The sequence below is a fragment of the Macaca thibetana genome, chromosome 3 (genome assembly GCF_024542745.1).
Source record: "Macaca thibetana thibetana isolate TM-01 chromosome 3, ASM2454274v1, whole genome shotgun sequence".
NCBI lineage: Eukaryota > Metazoa > Chordata > Mammalia > Primates > Cercopithecidae > Macaca > Macaca thibetana.
The window spans coordinates 136,274,940-136,296,924 of record NC_065580.1 but is presented as its reverse complement, the minus strand read 5'-3'; the positions used below and the strand labels follow the sequence as shown (position 1 = coordinate 136,296,924).

At 40.9% G+C, this 21,985-nt stretch overlaps 2 protein-coding genes across 7 annotated transcripts in view; one reads left to right on the top strand and one right to left on the bottom strand.

Moving 5' to 3' along the window:
* Nucleotides 1–21,985, top strand: part of GTF2I (general transcription factor IIi) — a 114,353-nt gene that overhangs the window by 45,010 nt on the left and 47,358 nt on the right. For 3 of the 6 annotated variants that reach the window (XM_050783632.1, XM_050783630.1, XM_050783628.1), the window contains 7 exons: nt 3,926–4,060; nt 5,568–5,751; nt 5,922–5,950; nt 10,765–10,819; nt 12,023–12,066; nt 16,988–17,065; nt 20,936–20,995. In XM_050783632.1, the coding sequence (XP_050639589.1) occupies nt 3,926–4,060; nt 5,568–5,751; nt 5,922–5,950; nt 10,765–10,819; nt 12,023–12,066; nt 16,988–17,065; nt 20,936–20,995 (585 nt within the window). The remainder of the gene's footprint in view (nt 1–3,925; nt 4,061–5,567; nt 5,752–5,921; nt 5,951–10,764; nt 10,820–12,022; nt 12,067–16,987; nt 17,066–20,935; nt 20,996–21,985) is intronic. The other 3 variants (XM_050783633.1, XM_050783631.1, XM_050783634.1) reach the window with 1 other exon arrangement.
* ABHD11 (abhydrolase domain containing 11) overlaps nt 1–21,985 on the bottom strand; it is a 997,569-nt gene that overhangs the window by 970,060 nt on the left and 5,524 nt on the right. The gene's annotated exons all lie outside the window — the stretch shown is intronic.

Sequence of the window (21,985 nt, the reverse complement as noted above, 5' to 3'; positions counted from 1 at the left end):
GGAAAGACACAGTCTCTATAACATAAAAGTATAAAAGTGCAAGGTGAAGCAGCAAGTAGCTTGATGTAGAAACTGCAGCAAGTTCTTTAGAAGATCTAGCTGAGATAATTCATGAAGATGGCTACACTGACAAAACAGATTTTCAATGTAGACACAACAGCCTTATATTAGAAGATACTGTCTAGGACTTTGCTAGCTAGAGAGAAGTCCATTTCTGGCTTCAAAGCTTCAAAGGACAGACTGAATCCCTTGTGAGGGGCTAATGCTGCTGGTTACTTTGAAGCCATGCTCATTTACCATGCTGAAAATCCTGGAGTCCAGAAGAATTACACTAAATCTGCTCTGCCTGTGTGTGCTCTCTTGATAGAACAATAAAGCCTGGATGACAGCATATCTCTTGATAGCATTGTTCACCGAATGTTTTAAGCCCACTTTTGAGACCTACTGCTCAGAAAAAAAGATTGCTTTCAAAATATGACTGCTCATAATCACTCACAGAGTCCTGATGGAGGTGTATAAGGAGATGCATGCCATTTATTTTTATTTATTTATTTATTTATTTATTTATTTATTTATGTGTTTATGTATTTTTTGAGACAGAGTTTCGCTCTTGTTGCCCAGGCTGGAATGCGGTGGCGCGATCTCAGCTCACTGCAACCTCCGCGAACATTGTTGAAATGATAACAAAGGATTTAGAGTATGACATAAACTTAGTTCATAAAGCAATGGCAGGGTTTTGGAGGATTGACTCCAATTTTGAAACAAGTTCTACTGTGGGTAAAATGCTATCAAATAGCGTCATACTACAGAGAGATCTTTCATGAAAGCAAGAGTCAATGTAACTTTTATATGCATTGGGAAACCAAAATATTTGTGTGACCTTACTTTATACTTGGCGTTATTGTGGTGGTCTGGAATTGAACCTACAATATCTCCCGCAGATGCCTGTATGCCACTCAGGTCTAAAGTTAAACTTCTGATGTCAGTTTAGATTAAATTGGGATACATTCAGCAAATTATTAGTGAATAAAAAGTTTTGTTAATTCACGAATTTTAATTCCCAATTGTATTTTTAATTTCTTTTAAAAACTATCCCCTGCCACTGTATTCCTCCCTCGTCCCCCACCCCCATGCTATAATCTTCTGAGCTTTATGTTAGTAACCTATTTTTAAAATGTTGTCAATATTATAATGTTGAGAAATGTTCAGGCATTGATTATGTTTCTGTGTTTCTTTATACTAATAATGCGGTTTTGATTGTGTGTGTATCAGCTGCCATCTGCCCCATTGATACCATAAGCCTGCCCGCAGCTGTGCTTATTCTCCCCTTCCCTGTCCTGCCTGGCTTACATGGTTCTCCACTGGTTAGAAGTAAGCATTAAGGGCGCTGTCCTCAGTTGCAAGCTGTGGTCACTGTCCATCAGTATTCATACTTTGTTTTCATTGCTAATAATTTATTTTTTAATTTTTATTATTATTATTTTTTTTTTTTGAGAAGGAATCTTGCTCTGTCACCCAGGCTGGAGTGCAGTGGCGTGATCTTGGCTCACTGCAACCTCTGCCTCCCAGGTTCAAGCGATTCTCGTCTTAGCCTCCCGAGTAGCTGGGATTATAGGCACGCAGAGCTAATTTTTGTATTTTTAGTAGTAGGGTTTTACCATGTTGGTCAGGCTGGTCTCGAACTCCTGACCTCAAGTGATCCACCCGCCTTGTCCTCCCATAGTGCTGGGATTACTGGCATGAGCCACCATGACTGGCCTCATAGTTAATAATTTGATCCATGGAGAATGGTTTCTGTAATTCTCCTTTTTCTCTTTTATTTTTTAAATTCTCCTTTTTCTCTTTTTTTTGAGACAGAGTCTCACTATCGCCCAGGCTGGGGTGCAGTGGGGCGATCTTGGCTTATTGCAACTTGTGCCTCCCAGGTTCAAGCAAGTCTCCTGCCTCAGCCTCCCAAGTAGCTGGGATTATAGATATGTGCCACTACACCTAGCTAATTTTTGTGTTTTTTTTTTTTTTTTTTTTAAGTAGAGACGGGATTTCACCATGTTGGCCAGGCTGATCTCAAACTCCTGACCTCAGGTGATCCGCCCTCCTTGGTCTCCCAAAGTGCTGGGATTACAGGCATGAACCACTGCATCCAGCCTAATTCTCAAGTACCTCTTACTTGTTTGTATAAAGTACTTTGCAGATAAAGAGCAATTACTGGCCTTCTGAACATAATCAATAGGTTTAGGAGGCAATCACAGAAATTCTTCAGGAGAATTCTGAGCCCTTTTCTGAGATTTAGAAAAGTGTTGTTCAGCAGAAAGAAGTGTCATGTGAGTTACTCACATAATTTAAAACTTTCTAGTTAGAACATTAAAGAAGAATAAAGAAAAACAAGTGAAATTCATTTTACTGGTAATACTTTAACTTATCTAAAATATTTCAAATGTAATCAATTTAAAAATTATTAATGGGCTGGGTGCAGTGGTTTATGCCTGTAATCCCACCACTTTGGGAGGCAGAGGTGGGCGAATCATGAGGTCAGGAGATCGAGACTATCTGGCCAACATGGTGAAACCCCGTCTCTACTAAAAATAACAAAAATTAGCTAGGAGTGGTGGTGCACACCTGTAATCCCAGCTACTCGGGAGGCTGAGGCAGGAGAATCGCTTGAACCTGGGAGGCGGAGATTGCAGTGAGCTGAGATCATGCCACTGCACTCTAGCCTGATGACAGAGCAAGACTCTGTTTCCCAAAAAAAAAAAAAAAAAATTAATGGTTTAATTTGTCATACTTTTTTTGTACTAAGTCTTCAAAATCCATTGTGTATTGTACACTCATGAAACATCTGAATTTGGACCAGCCATGTTTCAAGTGCTACTTGTATCTATTTGTTATCCTGCTAGACTTTGTAAGCCTAGAATTTTTTTTGTGTTGATAATCTTCTCATTTAAATTTGTAGCCAATACAAATTTTCTTTTTAAAACTAGTACACGGGTACTAGTATGTAGTATTTTTAGCTATAGCTACACTTATTTCAGAGATGGTCACTATTTCATATTACTTTCATTCATCTCATTTACGTATTTTAGATTTTTATTTGAAGAGCTCCCTTTTAAATCTCTGTCTCCCTGCCTTTTATTTTTTATTTTTTGAGACGGAGTCTCGCTCTGTCACCAGGCTGGAGTGCAGTGGCGCAATCTTGGCTCACTGCACCCTCCACCTCCCGGATTCAAGCGATTCTCCTGCCTCAGCCTCCCAAGTAGCTGAGACTACAGGTGTGCGCCACCACGCCCAGCTAATTTTTGTATTTTTAGTAGAGACGGGGTTTCACCTTGTTGGCCAGGATGCTCTCGATCTCTTGACCTTGTGATCTGTCCGCCTCGGCCTCCCAAAGTGCTGGGATTACAGGCGTGAGCCGCACCTGGCCTTTTTTTTTGTTTTCCTTTTTTTAAAATTTACGAGACAGTCTCCCTCTGTCACCTTGGCTGGAGTGCAGAGGTATGTTCTTGGCCTGATCATAGCTCACTGCAGCCTTAAACTTCTAGGCTCAAGTAATCACTTCAGCCCTCAAACAGCTAGGACTGCAGACACGCACCACTATACCTGGCTAGTTTCATTTTTTTGCAGAGATGGGTCCTTGTTATGTTGCCAAAGCTGGTCTTGAACTCCTGGGCTCAAGCAATCCTCCTGCTTCAGCCTCCCAAGGTGGTGGGATTACAGGCTTGAGCCCTTGGGCTTAGCCTCTTTTTTGCTTTTATAACAAATCACAAATGACTAATAAATGTTAAATACTTAAGAAATATTTTTTCCTGTTAGAATACATGTTAAAAATAGTTTTCCCTGTTAGAATACAGGAAAACGATTTTTACTAAAAAACAAATATTAAGGTAATGGATATGGATCTTTTTATTATTATTATTATTGTTTTTTACAGGTGTTGAAGAAGAAGAAAAAGCTGCAGAGATGCATAAAATGAAATCTACAACCCAGGCAAATCGAATGAGTGTAGATGCTGTAGAAATTGAAACACTCAGAAAAACAGTTGAGGACTATTTCTGCTTTTGCTATGGTAAAAACAATACTTAATTTTTCTAAAAGATACATTATATAATTGAGTTTTCTAAAGGGGAGATTAATTGATTTGAAAATTATATGACACACATTTTCACTGATTGAATGGATTAGCAATAAATAACCTTACTTTCTGTTTTTGTTTTTGTTTTTGTTTTGAGACGGAGTCTCACTCTGTCACCCAGGCTGGACTGCAGTGGCGCGATCTCGGCTCACTGCAAGCTTCACCTCCCGGATTCACACCATTCTCCTGCCTCAACCTCCCGAGTAGCTGGGACTATAGATGCCCACCACCACACCCGGCTAATTTTTTTTTTTTTTTTTTAATAGAGACGGGGTTTCACTGTTTAATAGAGATGGGGTTTCTCCTGACCTCATGATCCGCCTGCCTTGGCCTCCCAAAGTGCTGGGATTACAGGTGTGAGCCACTGTGCCTGGCCCTAGCCACCACGCCCGGCCGTAGCCACCGTGCCCAGCCCTGCAATAACCTTACTTTCTTCCACTTCCATTTTGAAGGAACCCAGGAAGAAATGTCACCAGTAGAGCTGTTTCTTTCTTTCTTTCTTTTTTTGAGATGGAGTCTCGCTCTGTCACCCAGGCTGGAGTGCAATGGCACGATCTCGGCTCACTGCAACCTCCGCCTCCCAGGTTCAAGTGATTCTCCTGCCTTAGCCCCCGCAAGTAACTGGGATTACAGGTGTCCGGCACCATGCCCAGCTAATTTTTGTATTAGATTTTAGTAGAGATGTGGTTTCACCATATTGGCCAGTCTGGTCTCGAACTCCTGACCTCAGGTGATCCGCCCACCTTGGCCTCCCAAAGTGCTGGGATTACAGGCGTGAGTCACCATGCCCAGCCTAGCTGTTTCTTTCTAATATGCATGCTCATCTCTCCAATTCCCTGCAAAGCCACCTTTTGTTACTCTTGTCCCATCATAAAACGAAGCTCTTAACACGAAAACAGTCAAAGGAGGAGATTGAGGTTTTACTGTGGGGTCATAGGTGTAAATCAATTCTCTGGAATGGGATTTTCAGTATGTGTGAGGCTCGCTGCCCAATAGGTTGACAGTATATACTCATTTGTGAATGGGAAGCTTGTATTTACCTGATAAGTTTTCAATGAGAATATTAGCTGAAATATTCCTGATATTTTATGGTAATGGTTGGATGTGCTGGGCTTCTATATTCTGAGGCCAAATTGTACCTGAGAATATGCCAGGATGGGACCATCTTCAAGAAAGGCAATAGTGCAAGAAACCAGCCATTGCTCTTTCTGTGTAGTTTTTAAAGTAAAATATTGTATCTACTTTTCATTTTGGCCCTTTGGATCAGTTTCAGGTTTAGACCTTCTGCTGATATGGGGAGCTAGAATGCTGTAGTATTAATTTTGAAATCACATATTATAAGAAATCATGGATGTCCTTATTAAGCCACAATAAGCTAGTGATGATTTCGTTTTTTAATCTTACCATTGAATGATGTTCATCTGCTTTTCACCTCCCCCAGGGAAAGCTTTAGGCAAATCCACAGTGGTACCTGTACCATATGAGAAGATGCTGCGAGACCAGTCGGCTGTGGTAGTGCAGGGGCTTCCGGAAGGCGTTGCCTTTAAACACCCCGAGAACTATGATCTTGCAACCCTGAAATGGATTTTGGAGAACAAAGCAGGGATTTCATTCATCATTAAGAGGTGAAGTGCTTTCTCCCTTTGTAGCCATCAACAGTTGATTCATATAAATTTGAATATTCAGCTTATGTTAATAGAGTTTTAAAATTCATATTTAACACAGAAGTCATTTAAATGTATGTGCTACAATAATTTTGTGTATTCATATGGAGTTTTGTTTTGTTTTAATGCAGACCTTTCTTAGAGCCAAAGAAGCATCTAGGTAAGTAAGAGATTCACTTCCTTGATAGCTGGCTAGCCTCCGTTTTGCTAGATTTTAATACACTTCAATGGTTTCTGTTTTATTTTCTTTGAGAATATGATGTCAGACATTTTTGGATGGGCTGTTTAGATGTTTATATAATCCACGAAAGGTTCATTGAGCTAAAAAAGTGGAGACTTGTTTTTTGTTTTCTTTTTTTTGAGATGGAGTCTCGCTCTATCGCCCAGGCTGGAGTGCAATGGCACGATCTCGGCTCATTGCAACCTCCGCCTCCCAGGTTCAAGCAATTCTCTGCCTCAGCCTCCCGAGTAGCTGGGATTATAGGTGCTCGCCACCACACCTGGCTAATTTTTGTATTTTTAGTAGAGACAGGGTTTCACCATCTTGGCCAGGCTGGTTTTGAACTCCTGACCTCATGATCCACCTACCTCAGCCTCCCAAATTTCTGGGATTACAGGCGTGAGCCACCGCGCCCGGCTGTTTTTTGTTTTCAGCTCCGCTGCTTGTTTTCTGTAGAAGATCATATGTCTGCCCTCACTTAGCAGAATTATGAGTAGGATTTAATTGACCTAATGTCATTGACTAGGCAAGGCATTGTTGGGCACAGCATTGGGTGGGGAGGGGATATGCATCTGTGTATCAGCATTACAACTTTTTAGAGCTGAGAGTCTCACGAAGAGAGAAAAGTCTGTAAAGTGAACATGGCAGGAGCATCACATCCCTACTGCAAGAATGGTTCTGAGAAAGGGCTGTGGATATTAGTGGAGGTTGGATACCTTTATAGTTCAGGGAAGAGTTCATGAGGAAGAGAGCATTTCTATGGGCCCTTGAAGAATGATGAGGATTTCAGCTTCCTTTAGGGAAGTCTAGCCATTTCATTTGAAGGGAAAACAGGATAAAAGAGTGGTATCCTTTAGAGCCAGGTTTATTTCTGACTTTCGGAAGTAAATAACCAGTATCACTGGAATACTCTTAACCATGTAAGGATGAAAGGAAAAAATTATATATACATAAACATACACATTGTATTTTCTATTAACCTTTGTTTTATTCTCATTGTGGTGAAAAGATTAATTTTTTAGCAGATTGATTGAGGTATAATTGATACACCATAAAATTCACTTGTCTTATTTTATTATTATCTTTTTGAGACGGAGTCTTGCTCTGTCGCCAAGGCTGGAGTGCAGTGGTGTGATCTCAGCTCGCTCCAGCCTCCGCCTCCCAGGTTCAAGTGATTTTCCTGCCTCAGTCTCCAGAGTAGCTGGGATTACAGGTGTGCGCCACCACGCCTGACTGATTTTTTTTGTATTTTTAGTAGAGATTGGGGTTTCACCATGTTAGCCAGGATAATCTCAAACTCCTGACCTCAAATGATCCACCTGCCCCGGCCTCCCAAAGTGCTGGGATTACAGGCATGTGCCACTGCACCCAGCCAAATTCACTTGTCTTAAGTATATAATTCACTAATAGTAGATTTACAGTCTTAAAATGTTTTTAAGGGTTTTTCATCCTTCATCACAGTCTAATTTTGGGATGTTTTCATCATCCCTCTGTTATTTCATGAATGTTGTAGAAATGGAATATGTAGTATGCATCCTATTGAAATGAGCTTTTTACACTGAGCATCATTCACTCGAGGCTCATTGAGCTTGATGGGTGTATCCGTAGTTTCTTTTTATTGCTGAGCACTTATTATTCTGTGACAGGAACATATACCGCCTGTTGATCCAATCATCAGTTTATAGATATTTTGGTTGTTTCTACCTTTGGGTATTGGGAATAATGTTACAGTGAACATACTTGAGCAAGTTTTTGTCTGGACATATTCCTTGATATCTCTTGGATTTACATAGGAGTGCAATTACTAGGAATAGGGTAAATTTACGCTGAACTTTTTTTTTTTTTTTTTTAATGAGATGGAGTCTCGCTCTGTCACCAGGTTGGAGTGCAGTGGCACGATCTTGGCGGCTCACTGCAACCTCCGCCTCCTGGGTTCAAGAGATTACCTGCCTCAGCCTCCCAAGTGGCTGGGATTACAGACACGCACCACCATGCCCGGCTAATTTTTGTATTTTTAGTAGAGATAGGGTTTCACTATGTTGGCCAGGATAGTCTCAATCTCTTGACTTCATGATCAAGGGAGGCCTCCCAGAGTGCTGAGATTACAGGCGTGAGCCATCGCACCCTGCTACACTGAACTTTGAAGAAACTGACAAGCTGTTTTCCAAGGTGGCTATACCATGTTATACTCTAGCAGCAGGATAGGAGGGTTACCCCCACATTTCTGCCAACTTACTTCTTGATTTTAGCCATTGTAATAGGTATGATGTGGTATCTCATTTTTGTTTGACTTTTTAAAATTTCTCTAGTGATTGTTGATGTTGTGTTATCTTTTACCTTCTTTTTTGAGACAGGGTCTCACTCTGTTGGCCAGGCTAGAGTGTAGTGGTGCCATCTCAGCTCAGTGCAGCCTCAACCTCCCAGGCTCAAGCAATCCTGCTGCCTCAGCTTCTCAGTAGCTAGGACTACAGGCGTGCACCACCATACCCAGCTCATTTCTGAATCTTTTTTGGTAGAGAAAAGCTTTTGCGTGTTGGCCAGGCTGGTCTGGAACTCCTGAGCCCAAGTGATCCACCTGTGTCGGCCTCCCAAAGTGCTGGGATTACAGGCTTGTGTTATCTTTCATTGTGCTTATTGGTCATCCATACATATTTTTTGGATAAATATCTATTTAGGTCCTTTTAGGTTCTTTTCCCATTTAAAAATTGGGTTTATTTGTCTTTTTATTATTGAGTCTTAAGAGTTTTTTATATAGTCTTGATATAAGTCCCTAATTGATGATTTGTTAAATTTTTTTTTTTTTTTCTTTTTGCGATGGTGTCACTCTGTTATCCAGGCTAGAGTACAGGATTTGGGAATATTTTCTCCAATTCTAATAAATCTACATTATTCTTACTGTATAACTTGTCTTTTTCACCTGCTTGGTAGTATCTTTTGAGGCAGAAACGTTTTAAATTTTGATAAAAACCAGTTTATTCTTTTGTCACTTATGCTTTTTTGTTGTTGTTGTTGTTGTTGTTGTTGTTTTTGAGACAGAGTCTCACTGTGTCACCTAGGCTGGAGTGCAGTGGCGTGATCTCAGCTCACTGCAACCTCCATCTCCTGGGTTCAAGCAATTCTCCTGTCTCAGCCTCCTGAGTAGCTGGGACTACAGGTGCCCACCACCATGCCCGGATAGCTTTTGTATTTTTAGTGGAGATGGGGTGTCACCATATTGGTCAGGCTGTTCTCAAACTCCAGACCTCAGGTGATCTGCCCACCTCGGTCTCCCAAAGTGCTGGGATTGCAGGCATGAGCCACTGCGCCCGGCCCTCACTTATGCTTTTGACTTCATGTTTAAGAAACCGTTGCATAACCCAAAGGCATGAAGATTTGACTTCTATGTTTTCTTCCGCAAGTCTTATAGCTTTGGCTCTTATATTTAGATCTATGGTTCATTTTGACGTCATTTTTGTATATTGCACAAGGTAAGGGTGTAAATTCATCTTTTTGCACGTGGATATCCTTTGATTCCAGGACAATTTGCTGAAAAGACCGTCCTTTCCCTCGGGATATCCTTGTCATCTTTGTTGAAAGTCATTTGACCCTGTGTTTATTTCTGGACTTTCTATGTAGGAGATCAAGTTGTGTGAGAATCAAGACAATTTACCACTTCCTTTGCAATCTAAGTGCCTCTTATTTCTTATTCTTGTTGCTCTGGCTAGAATATAAATGTCAAACAGCATTGGTAATAGCAGACATCATCTTGTGATATTAGTAGGAAAGGATTTTGACCATGAGCTATGATGTTAGTGGTAGGATTTTTGTGTAAATCTCTTTTAAGAAGGAGAAATATTTGTCATGTTTATGTTAAATTTTAGACTTAAAAGTTTTTTTATTATTTTTATTTATGTATTTATTTATTTTGAGATGGAGTCTTGCTCTGTCGCCCAGGCTGGAGTTCAGTGGCGCATTCTTGGCTCACTACAACCTCCGCCTCCCGGGTTCAAGCAAATCTCCTGCCTCTGCCTTCCGAGTAACTGGGATTACAGGCACCTGCCACTACACCCAGCTAATTTTTATATTTTTTAGTAGAGATGGGGTTTTACCATGTTGGCCAGGCTGCTTTCGAACTCCTGACCTGAAGCAATTTACCCATCTCAGCCTCCCAAAGTGCTGGGATTACAGGTGTGAGCCACCGCGCCCAGCCTAATCTCAGCACTTTGGGAGACCACAGTGGGAGTCTCCCTTGCGTCCAGGAGTTCGAGACCAGCCTGGGCAACATAGCAAGATCTAATTTCTACAAAAAATAGAAAACAATTAGCTGGGAGTGGTAATGCATGCTCCTGTAGTCCCAGCTGTTCAGGAGGCTGAGGTAGGAGGATTGCTTGATCCTCGGGAGTTGGAGGCTGCAGTGAACTATGATCATGCCACTGCACACCAGCCTGGGCAACAGGGTAAAACCCTGTTTCTAAAAAAAGATAAAAGAAAAAGAGAAAAATGTGTATCGTCATTTATACGTCAGCAGAGTCATATTCTCCATATTCCATCTTACTAGACAAATGGTATGTGTCTGCATTTCTCTCACTGATGAAAATAGAGCTTTTTCATTCAAGGAGGGTGTGGTTGGGTGAAGGGATGAAAAGCAGTGTTTGTTCTGGTGTGATCCAGAGCTGCAAAGCCTAGTTCTACCCCATTCATTCTATATTTAAAGGCTTTAGAAGTATTATATTTGAAATGTTGCAAAACTAACGCGAATTTTTTTTTGTACGTAGGTGGTCGTGTGATGGTAACAGATGCTGACAGGTCGATACTATCTCCAGGTGGAAGGTAAAACCTAATTTCATTACTGCTGTTTAACTCCCACATCTCAAAAAGTTTTAGTTGTTAGATAATTGAAATATTAGAATATTAAAAAGGCCTTATGTCACACATCTTAAAGTTTAATAGGTAAGGATATCATTTGGAGATCTTGTGAACATGCCCTCTTTGACTTGGTATTTCTGAATAGTAGAGTTCCTGGGAAAAGCCAGCGGCATTGGTCACACTGTGAATTGGCCTTAGAGTCGTATTTGGAAGTTAATATGCTATTCTGTAGTATTGTATTGTACTGTTTTCCCCAAAAGATAGATAGAAATTAAAGCACTAAGTTCAGTTGATAGCTCTTTTTTTTTTTTTTTTTTTTTGAGATGGAGTTTTGTTCTTTTTGCCCAGGCTAGAGTGAAGTGGCGTGATCTCAGCTCACTGCCACCCCTGCTCCCCCCTCCCCTGGGTTCAAGTGATTCTCCTGCCTCAGCCTCCCAAATAGCAGGGACTACAGGCATGTGCCACCACACCCGGCTAATTTTTTTCTATTTTTAGTAGAGACGAGGTTTCACCATGTTGGCCAGGCTGGTCTTGAACTCCTAACCTCAGGTGATCCACCCGCTTCCACCTCCCAAAGTGCTGGGATTACAGGCGTGAGCCACCGCCCCTGGCCCTATAACTCTTAATATGCTACTCTGTAGTATTTTATAGTACTTTTTTCCCCAAAAGATAGATAGAAATTGAAGTCCTAAGTTCAGTTGATAACTTTTTTTTTGGAAACAGAGTCTCCCTCTGTCACTCAGGCTGGAGTGCAGTGGCATGATCTCAGCTCACTGCAAGCTCCGCCTCCTGGGTTCAAGCGATTCTTCTGCCTCAGCCTCCTGAGTAGCTGGGACTATAGGCAAGCGCCACCATACCCGGCTAATTTTTGTATTTTTAGTAGAGACGGGGTTTCACCATATAGGCCAGGCTGGTCTTGAACTCCTGACCTTGTGATCCACCTGCCTCGGCCTCCCAATGTGTTGGGATTGCAGGCGTAAGCCACTGCGTCCAGCCCAATAACTCTTATTTATGCAAGAAATAAATATGCCAGTTTTAAGCTGAGTCAGGTTGGCACCTGCCTTGGTCAAGGGAGGGATCTTAAGCTTTGAGACCCAGAGACTTTGAATGTTGTGGGAGTGACTGTCACCAGCACATGGCTTGATCAGGGCTTTCTTCTCCTTGCAGTTGTGGTCCCATCAAAGTGAAAACTGAACCCACAGAAGATTCTGGTACGTACTAGTGCTTTTAGAGTCAATGGTGAAATTAAGGAAGACTTTCCATTAGTGTAGAAGGTTATAGTTTGACTCAATTATTGCTTTGTTTTGATAAGAAAGAGGCAGTCACTACTAATGTATTCCAACTGTGACACTATTTGTTAATGTTATCACATTAAGACCCAGAAAGGTAATTTGCTCAGTAAGTGGTAGGCAGAGTTCTTTGCCAGTTACACATGTTTGTAGATAAAATGTATTGTCTTCTTTTCCAGTTATACAGACATATAATGTAAGAGGTTGGCTGTTCTGTAGTGCTTTTTACAAAAATCAATAGAATGCCACCTTCGTCTCCTCCTTCCCTCTGCACTCCCGTTTTCCACTCTCCAAGGAGACCATTTTCAATTCTCAAATAAAAGTGCTATTTAATTCCTTATTTATTTGTTTATTTATTTTTTGAGACGGGGTCTTGCTTTGTCACCCATGCTGGAGTGCAGTCTTGCAACTTCAGCTCACTGCAACCTCTGCCTGTGGGTTCAAGCAATTCTCCCACCTCAGCCTCCCGAGTAGCTGGGATTACAGGCATGCACCATCACGCCCGGCTAATTTTTATATTTTTAGTACGACGGGGTTTTGCCAGGTTGGCCAGACTGGTCTTGAACTCCTGACCTCAAGTGATCCACCCGCCTCAGCCTCCCAAAGTCCTCGGATTAGAGGCGTGAGCCAGTGCGCCCAATCCCCTGCTTATAATTCGGTTCTGTCCTAGAACCATGGCACCCAGATGTTCTCAGCATATTTATTTATTTCATCATTTCCCCAGTGTTACTCTGTATCCCAGTGCCACTGTCAAGCCTCCTGCTGCTCGGCCCTGTGCCCCTTATTCACACGAGACGCTCCTTAGTGGGCTGTCACCACCCTGCTGGCCCCCTCATCTCCCTCTGTCTGCCCAGGCCCTCGGCAGCTTCCCCAGCCCCTTTCCCGGCCCTTCGTCAGCCTTCTCATTCTGCCATGCTTTCTGGGCAGCCACCTACCCCGCCTGACCCCGTCTAAGGGCATCTCGAATGAGTTGTTGGGGAGGCGGCAAGGGGGTGTTAACATGTGTGCGTGCATGTGAATGAGAGCTTTTATGTGTGTAAGTGTATTTTGGGAGAGCTGCAAGAAAAGTGTTGAATTATCCTTTTTTGGAAAAGGTATTTGAGTCTTTTACACTGTTTGCCAGTTTTACAGAAGGTTTTTCTTTTTTCTTTATTTTCACTCCATAGGAAATCTCACATTTTTGTGTAGTTTTTAGTAGATTGTGCCAAAAAAAAAATCATCATTTTGCAAATTTTTCCCCTTAATTCATGTATTCATCTCCTGAATATTTAGTTTGCTTCCAAAAAGAAACATGCTGAATTGGGAAACCCCATGTATTTAATCGAATTCTTTCAACTGTCTTTATGTACGCATCAGCATCATTATAGGTTTCTGTTTTCTCTTTTACACTTTGCATCTTTATATTCTTAATTTATCCTGCAAATAAGATTTTATTTACATTTATAGCCAGGGTGCAGTCAGGAGACAGAAACCATATCAGTTATTGGAACAGAGAAAATTTAACATAAAGATTGTTGGCCGGGTGCGGTGGCTCACGCCTGTAATCCCAGCACTTTGGGAGGCTGAGGTGAGTGGATCACCTGAGGTCAGGAGTTCGAGACTGGCCTGGCCAACATGGGGAAACCCAGTCTCTGCTAAAAATGCAAAAAAATTAGCTAGGCATGGTGGTGGGCGCCTGTAATCCCAGCTACTCAAGAGGCCGAGGGAGGAGAATTGCTTGAACCCAGATTGTTGGCCAGGTGCGGTGGCTCACGCCTGTAATCCCAGCACTTTGGGAGGCTGAGGTGAGTGGATCACCTGAGGTCAGGAGTTCGAGACTGGCCTGGCCAACATGGGGAAACCCAGTCTCTGCTAAAAATGCAAAAAAATTAGCTAGGCATGGTGGTGGGCGCCTGTAATCCCAGCTACTCAAGAGGCCGAGGGAGGAGAATTGCTTGAACCCAGGAGGTGGAGGTTGCATTAAGTCAAGATCGTACCATTGCACTCCAGCCTGGGCAACAAGAGTGAAACTCCGTCTCAAAAAAAAAAAAAAGATTGTTAACTAGTTATAAAGTTGTTTAACTTTGTAACCTAAAGGAGAATACTAAGGTTTTCTTTAAGGAACAATTCTAGGCAGTGACTGCCACCCCGTCAGCTTTCCGTCTGACTTCTGAGGTGGGGTAGTGTTTGGCTGGTGCTGGTGGCTGACAGGCATGGCGAGGCTGCTTCTGGTAGTGTCAGAGACATTGCCAACCAGGCCCAGCTGTTGTGATGGGAGGGCCTGCTTTGGCCAGGCTGATTGAGGATACCGAGGAGTCACCTTTTTGGGATGAGAATGAAGACAAGAAGCCAAAAGGAAGGCCCAGATCCCTTCCCCTCCTCTAGCCTGTCTCTCTGTAGTGTATCCTTGTGGCAGAGACTCACACAGAGGCAGCTCCTGTGCAGAACTCAAGCTTCAGCAGAAACCCAGAGGATGGGTTTGCAACTGAGAGACATCAGTTTTGCGGCTGGCCCAGGCTGTTCTCTTTGGCTACTCAGCATATATACACACCCTTCCCTGCACATTTGACCTTCTATACAACAACGAGACAACTCTTCCATCTAAAGAGATGTAACTTGACTTCCTACAAAGAAATCCATTTTTACCCTCTCCTCAAAATGGGGAGACACAGTGTTCCAGCAGTCACACCCATCGCTGAGAGACTGACTTAAAAGTCGCGAGCTATATTACCTGCTCTTTAAATGCAGCCCAAACCTAATTGAGTAATCTCTAGTCTAATGGACAAATGGAAAGGAAACCTCCAACCAAACTATTGTGAAATACTACTGCACAGAAGAGTATAGTTAGTATATGTAAACGCATAATCTTTACACAAACACATTTGTAACAGACAAGGAAGAGAGTAGGCATAGTGGCCACAGTCTACGCTTCTGCAGCTTACCAGACTTTTTTTTGGATTTACCTTTTTACTTTATTTATTTATATTTTTTGAGACAAAGTCTCACTCTGTCGTCTAGCCTGGAGCGCAGTCGAGCGATCTTGGCTCACCGCAACCTCCGCGGCTCAGGTTCAAGTGATCCTCCCACCTCAGCCTCCCGAGTAGCTGGGATTACAGGCGTGTGCCATCCAGCCAATTTTTGTATTATTTATTTATTTATTTTAGTAGAGACGGGGTTTAACCGTGTTGGCCAGACTGGTCTTGAACTCCTGACCTCAGGTAATCCATCCGCCTCAGCCTCCCAAAGTGCTGGGATTACAGGCGTGAGCCACTGCACCCAGCCAGTATGTGTGGGGTTCTGTAGCCGATTGGAGTGACCCAAATTTTTATCCCTGAAGGGTCTGAATCCCCAGTGGATCTGCCTTGTTTGTTAGCTGTAATTTATTGCCTGCCTGCCTGCCTGCCTGCCTGCCTGCCTGCCTGCCTGCCTGCCTGCCTGCCTTCCTTCCTTCCTTCCTTCCTTCCTTCCTTCCTTCCTTCCTTCCTTCCTTCCTCCCTCCCTCCCTCCCTCCCTCCCTCCCTCCCTCCCTCCCTCGTCTTGCTATACCACCCAGGCTGGAGTGTAGTGGCGCCATCTCTGCTCACTGCAACCTCCGCCTCTTGGGTTCAGGCGATTTTTATGCCTCAGCCTCTCAAGTAGCTGGGACTACAGTTGCGTGCCACCACTCCCGGCTAGTTTTCTTATTTTTAGTAGGGATGAGGTTTCACCATGTTGTCCAGGCTGGTCTCAAACTCCTGACCTCAGGTGATTCGCCCACCTGGACCTCCCAAAGTGCTGTGATTACAGGCATGAGCCACCGTGCCCGGTTGTTAGCTGTAATTTTCTATTCGCTTTTACTGATGGACATGAAAGTGCTAAGTTAGCCCAGAGAATCGCAGAGGTCTCAGATGCAGTGTTCTCTGCCACCACTGTGTAGCAGCAAAACACTTTCCCCTTGGTGATGGAAGGCAGTGGAGTAACTCCTTTGTTTGCTTGTTGCTTCAGGGATGCATACCCTTTGTGTATCAATTTAACTCTCTTTGAGCTCTTTCTCTAGAGTTGAAAATATTCTTTACAAAGTTGCCCAAGTCAGAGCTCACGATTTCGTTCGTGTTAGAGTTGGTATGACTGTGGTTGAATATTTCAGCCTGAAATGTGTATGTGCACCTATGCATTGTTCATTTCTTTTTCTTTCCTTTTTTTTTTTTTTTTTTTTTTTTTGAGACAGAGTCTCGCCGTGTCACCCAGGCCTCGGCCCTTCCCAAAGTCAGCTTTTTAATAACATCGATTGCTTTTGCCTGTTTTGACCTTCCTACGAGTGGAATTTACACAACACATACTCTTTTGTATCTGACCACAAAGGTCTGCTTCGAATCATCTGTCCTAATTGTGGACAAAGCCTTGTGCAGAAAGGTGTGCTTTGTACCCTGGCACAAATCCTTGTAATAAAAGGGATTTATTAGGTGAAAAAAATCAATGTATCTCGTTATTGAAATTGTTAACCATGATGCTGTCTCTCCTTTGGAATACTGAGTTATTAAAGCTGATGTTTATAAGTGTATTTCAATGGTTTATAAAAGTATTTTTAACATTAAGTGAAAAGGGAGTGTGGCAAAATTTTCTTTGATTCTAAAGATAAGAATTAGCTGGAGAAAAGAGCAGCAAATAATTGCAGAATATTAATGAATGGTTAAAATTTTGCACTGACTGGGATTATAGGTGATTTTTACCTTCTGCTACCTACTTTTGTCTTTTCAAAGACCTAAAGTCTTTATTTAAAGTAAATACACATTGCTGTATTTATAGGGAGGGCAGCAAGGATATCCCTACACAATCTAGCTGAAAGTTCTGACATGCAATCATATCATTGCATTTGCTTTTCTAGGCATTTCCCTGGAAATGGCAGCTGTGACGGTAAAGGAAGAATCAGAAGATCCTGATTATTATCAATATAACATTCAAGGTAACTCGAGTTAATGCAGTTTTTCATTCTAAAAATTATTCGTGGTTAAAATTAAAATTTGCTCATCAATTGCTTTAATTTCTTAAATAGAATTTTATTGATCAGTTCTTGATTAACATATATATTTATAATTCAGTCACTGGGATAAAACATTTTAAAAATGGGGCTATAAGATCGACTCAGACAATCCATAGGGGATATGTAAAATAGCCATTCATGTTCTTAAAAAGGATGAGCAAAAGTTGTGGCACAATTTAGAATTCAATCCCAGGTTGTAGTGTTGCAAAATAAAATAAACCTATTAGGCAAATGCAGATATATCGTCAGCTTAATTTTTTCTCACTGCGTAATTATAGTATATTAAACACTTAAAAAAACCTGGTTAGCTTTGCCATGTACATACCTAATACATCATCTTCACTGCATCCAAGATAATGAAATATCTATAACCCCAAAAGTTTCCTGTGTCCCCTTGTCATTCATTGCCCTGCCCAGTATTCAGGCAACACGGATCTGTTTTCTGTTTTAGGTTAGTTTGCATTTTCTGTAAAGTCTTATGAATGAAATAATAAAATGTGGACTATTTTCATGGGGCGGGGAGCAGTGTGGCTTCTTTGATTTCACATGATTGTTTTGAAATTCAAATTCATCCACAGCATTGCATGTATCGGTAGTAGATTCCATTTGATTGTTAATTTGTGTTCTTTTGTATGCCTGGGTCAAAATTTGTTCATCTCTTTGTCTGTTGATAGCCATTTGGGTTCTTCCAGTTTGGGGCCATTACAAATAGAGGTACTGTGAACATTTGTGTACAAGCTTTTGTGTGGACATAGGCCTTCATTTCTCTTTTTTTTGTTTGTTTTTTGTTTTTTGAGACAGAGTCGCACTCTGTTGCCCAGGCTAGAGTGCAGTGGCGCGATCTTGGCTCACTGCAACCTCTGCCTCCCGGGTTGAGGTGGTTCTGTTGCCTCAGCCTCCCAAATAGTTGGGATTAAGATGTGTGCCGATACACCTGGCTAATTTTTGTGTTTTTTAGTAGAGATGGGGTTTCACCATCTTGGCCAGGCTGGTCTCGAGCTCCTGACCTCAGGTGATCCACCCGCCTGGGCCTCCAAAAGTACTGGGATTACAGGCGCTAACATGCTTTTTAAAAATGAAATATTTAGAACCTAAAAGTATAGTATCAATCTGCCCAGGTTTAGGGAACCATAGTATTCGTCTCTTCTCTCCTCCCTCCAAGAAGTAACATGTAACTATTTCATTGAAGCCCTTCTTGGGGATCTCCCAAATTCCCACTTCTCTCTCTACTCTTCTTAAGTTGACCATGATCTTGAAAACTGAGAATTGTCCTTCCTGATGGTGATGTTGTGGTTTACTACATAAATATTCTTGCAGGACTGTGTGTGTGTGTGTGTGTGTGTGTGTGTGTGTGTGTGTGTGTGTGTGTGTGTGTGTGTGTGTGGCATGTCCATGCTTGTTTTATATATGCCACTTCCTTGCAGGACTCTGTGTGTGTGTGTGTGTGTGTGTGTGTGTGTGTGTGTGTGTGTGTGTGTGTGGCATGTCCATGCTTGTTTTATATATGCCACTTCCTGAGTTAAGCTTACACAGTGGTACACTGTATATGTTGTTGAGTATAGTCTGTCACTCAATTTAAGTTTTCAAGATTTATCTTTTTTTCTTGGGGGTGGGGGATGGATTTTTGCTCTGTCGCCCAGGCTGGAGTGCAGTGGCGCAATCTTAGCTCACTGCAACCTCTGCTTGCCAGGTTCAAGCAATTCTCTGCCTCAGCTGGGATTTATCTATTTTGTCACAACTAGATTTAATCATGTCATCATGGTAGTTACACTGTGTGATTATAATACAGTTCATTTCTTCGTTCTTTTACATAAGGACATTGATGTTTTCTTCTAAAACCTTTTGTATTCCAAAATAGGCTTGGATATATTTCTCTGTGCACCTCAGTGCTCCTGTAAAATAGTGGCATTCAAATGTGAGTGTTGGGAATGTGTTGGTTTTCTCAATGAGTGGTAGGTACCTCAAGCATTTGAGAGGTGGAGGTTAAGTATGTTTTAGGGTGAATAAAATCAAGTACCATTTTTAGGGTGAATAAAATTCAAATACGTGACATTAAAATAATTTGGAAGTATAGTGATACATGAAGGTAGGCTGTGTAAATATCAACTAAAAAATATATAGTTTAGCAATATTGGAGGCCAAAAACAGTAGTAGCAGGGGTAGAATAAGACTATGTAATATTTAAAGGAATCAGTCACTAAGTTGATACAACAACCATTAGTTTGTATGTGCCTAACAATGTATCCTCAAAGTAAAAGTAAAAATGATTTACAAGTTATAAGTCTCTATAGATATGTACAGTCGTGGGAGATTTTAACCAATGATATATGTCTAACTGATGAATACTTTTATAACATTTATATGTTACATAGAATATTTTAACTATAGTTAATATATTTAAGCTAACTAAAGAAAACTGTGTACCCAGGAAATAAGTTTATTTACAAAGCATGAATCATTTATAAAAATTGACTGTATACTTGTTCACAGGTAGTCTTAATAAATTCTCTGAACATACTGAAATTAAATTATTAATAGAAAACATAATACAGTGGGAATCCTAGGAAACATGCTTATAATTGACTTAATGAGGGCCTCATTAAAAATATTTAGACCAGAATATCGAGAATGCCACATAAACTTGTGAAGAGCAGCTAAAGCAGTACTTAGAGGTCAATTAGTAGCCTTCACTAACATTGCATTTTTAAATCTTGTAAATAGCACATCTTCCTTTTCACGAGTTCTGTATGTTTTACTCAGAGTCAGAAGACTAGGAAGCAGTGGATTTAGCATTTGAATTTAGGAGTCTACATTCAAAGACTTTCTCTCCTTTGAGATTCTAAATAGAAACGATTTCTTTATTTCTCATGCAATTGATTTTTTTCTCTGATGTGTCCTTTGCCTGTAATGTGTAGTGTGGTGCATCTTTGTGAAATTTCTTAGGCTTTAATGAATGAAGCGTTTCAAACGACTTAGGATGTTTTCTCAGTTCTCTTCAGAGATAGTTAACTGATTTGTGGTCTTATTAATGCCAAAATGTGTTTTATGTTAAATAGCCATTGAAAACACAATGTTTTGTTTTCTACTTTAAAACTATTACTACTTTAATCATTAAAAAGTTTGATGATAACATGTAAATGTGTTGTCAAAATATAGCAGTTTGTGAAGTTAAATTTAACTCAGAGTACGTTCTATGTTTTGGAAAGAACCTTATTAGAAAAAATGCCCGTGGTGCTGGAAGAAAGGGAGAATGAATTAATAGCTGTTAGTTTGTCACATTTCTATTTGAGTAGAGATGCAAGGAGATGGTTTACGTTATTTTAGAGATTCTAAGGAAGGTATATAACATTTGGTTCTGCATTTTTCTTCAGTATGACAAAAGCGTAAGCAAATTTTTGCCAAAGAAGAAACATATACACCTGTGAGATAAACCTGCATTTGTAATCTGTATGAAGTAAAAGTTACAGTTTACTGTTATAAACATTGTACTGTTTTAAAAAACCCATATCTTCCATTTTAGACATACCATTCCCATTCAATCCATATGTCCAGTCATCTTCAAAATTTCTTTTGACTGTTTACATATGAATTTACCTGATTACATTTTTCCATTCACCAAGATCATGAATTGACATTGCTCATTTTGTCAGTCTTTTAAAAAATTTTGTTTTCTTTTTTATTTATAAAAAGGCCATTCCATGTATCTCATCCAAATTTGTTGACTAAAGTCATCCCACATTTTTTTGAGGGGGCGGGGGATTACTTTTGAAGTATTATCTTTGTATCCCAAAGCAGGCCCTTCTGAAACCGATGATGTTGATGAAAAACAGCCCTTATCGAAGCCTTTGCAAGGTATAATCTTTTCACTCCCGTTCTCCCACATACTGCTCATATTTAATGTTTCCTTATATTGCACAGACTGTGTTTTAATATTTATAAGTATCGTGTTACTTTTCTAAATGGAAAAGGAAAAAAAATGTATTGGCCTTTTTTTTTTTTAACATATAAATGAACTTCACAAGCAACAATTTTTCAAAATCAATTTTCCCTTTTGTGAATCTAGTAATGAATCTCGAAATGGGTACATGACACACTTTCCTATTGAAGGTAAAGTACACATTTATACCTTATCTCAGAACAGTCAGAAGCCAGGTTACTGTTGTATTGGTTAGCGATGCGAATATTGATAAGGTCATGTTGATACTTAGTATTTAGAAGAATTCTGAAATAGCACTTGTTAATCTGTAAGTTTCAAGTTGATTGCCTTTTTGGCAATTTTTTTAGTGTTCCCAAACTTGATACTCATAGGCTGTTAGTAATGGCGTTTACTTCTATCTATTCTGGCTTTGAGTGCATAAGATGTATTAGGTTTAGGCTTAGCATATAATGTAAATGTAATTGTTTATTTCGGATTTTAAAAGACATATAGAATTATTGCTTACACGAACAATCATCTTAACTGTTATTCTTTGCTGAAATTTTCCTTTTTACCTACTGACCTCGTCGTTTCGCTCTCATTCCTTTGACCTCACATCTCTTTTTTCTTTGACTTTTACAGTCAAAGAACTTAATGCTCCATAAATTCAAATATTAAGATTAAAAAAAGAGGCCGGGCGCGGTGGCTTAAGCCTGTAATCCCAGCACTTTGGGAGGCCGAGACGGGCGGATCACGAGGTCAGGAGATCGAGAACATCCTGGCTAACACGGTGAAACCCCGTCTCTACTGAAAAAATACAAAAAAAAACCTAGCCAGGCGAGGTGGCGGGCGCCTGTAGTCCCAGCTACTCGGGAGGCTGAGGCAGGAGAATGGCGTAAACCCAGGAGGCGGAGCTTGCAGTGAGC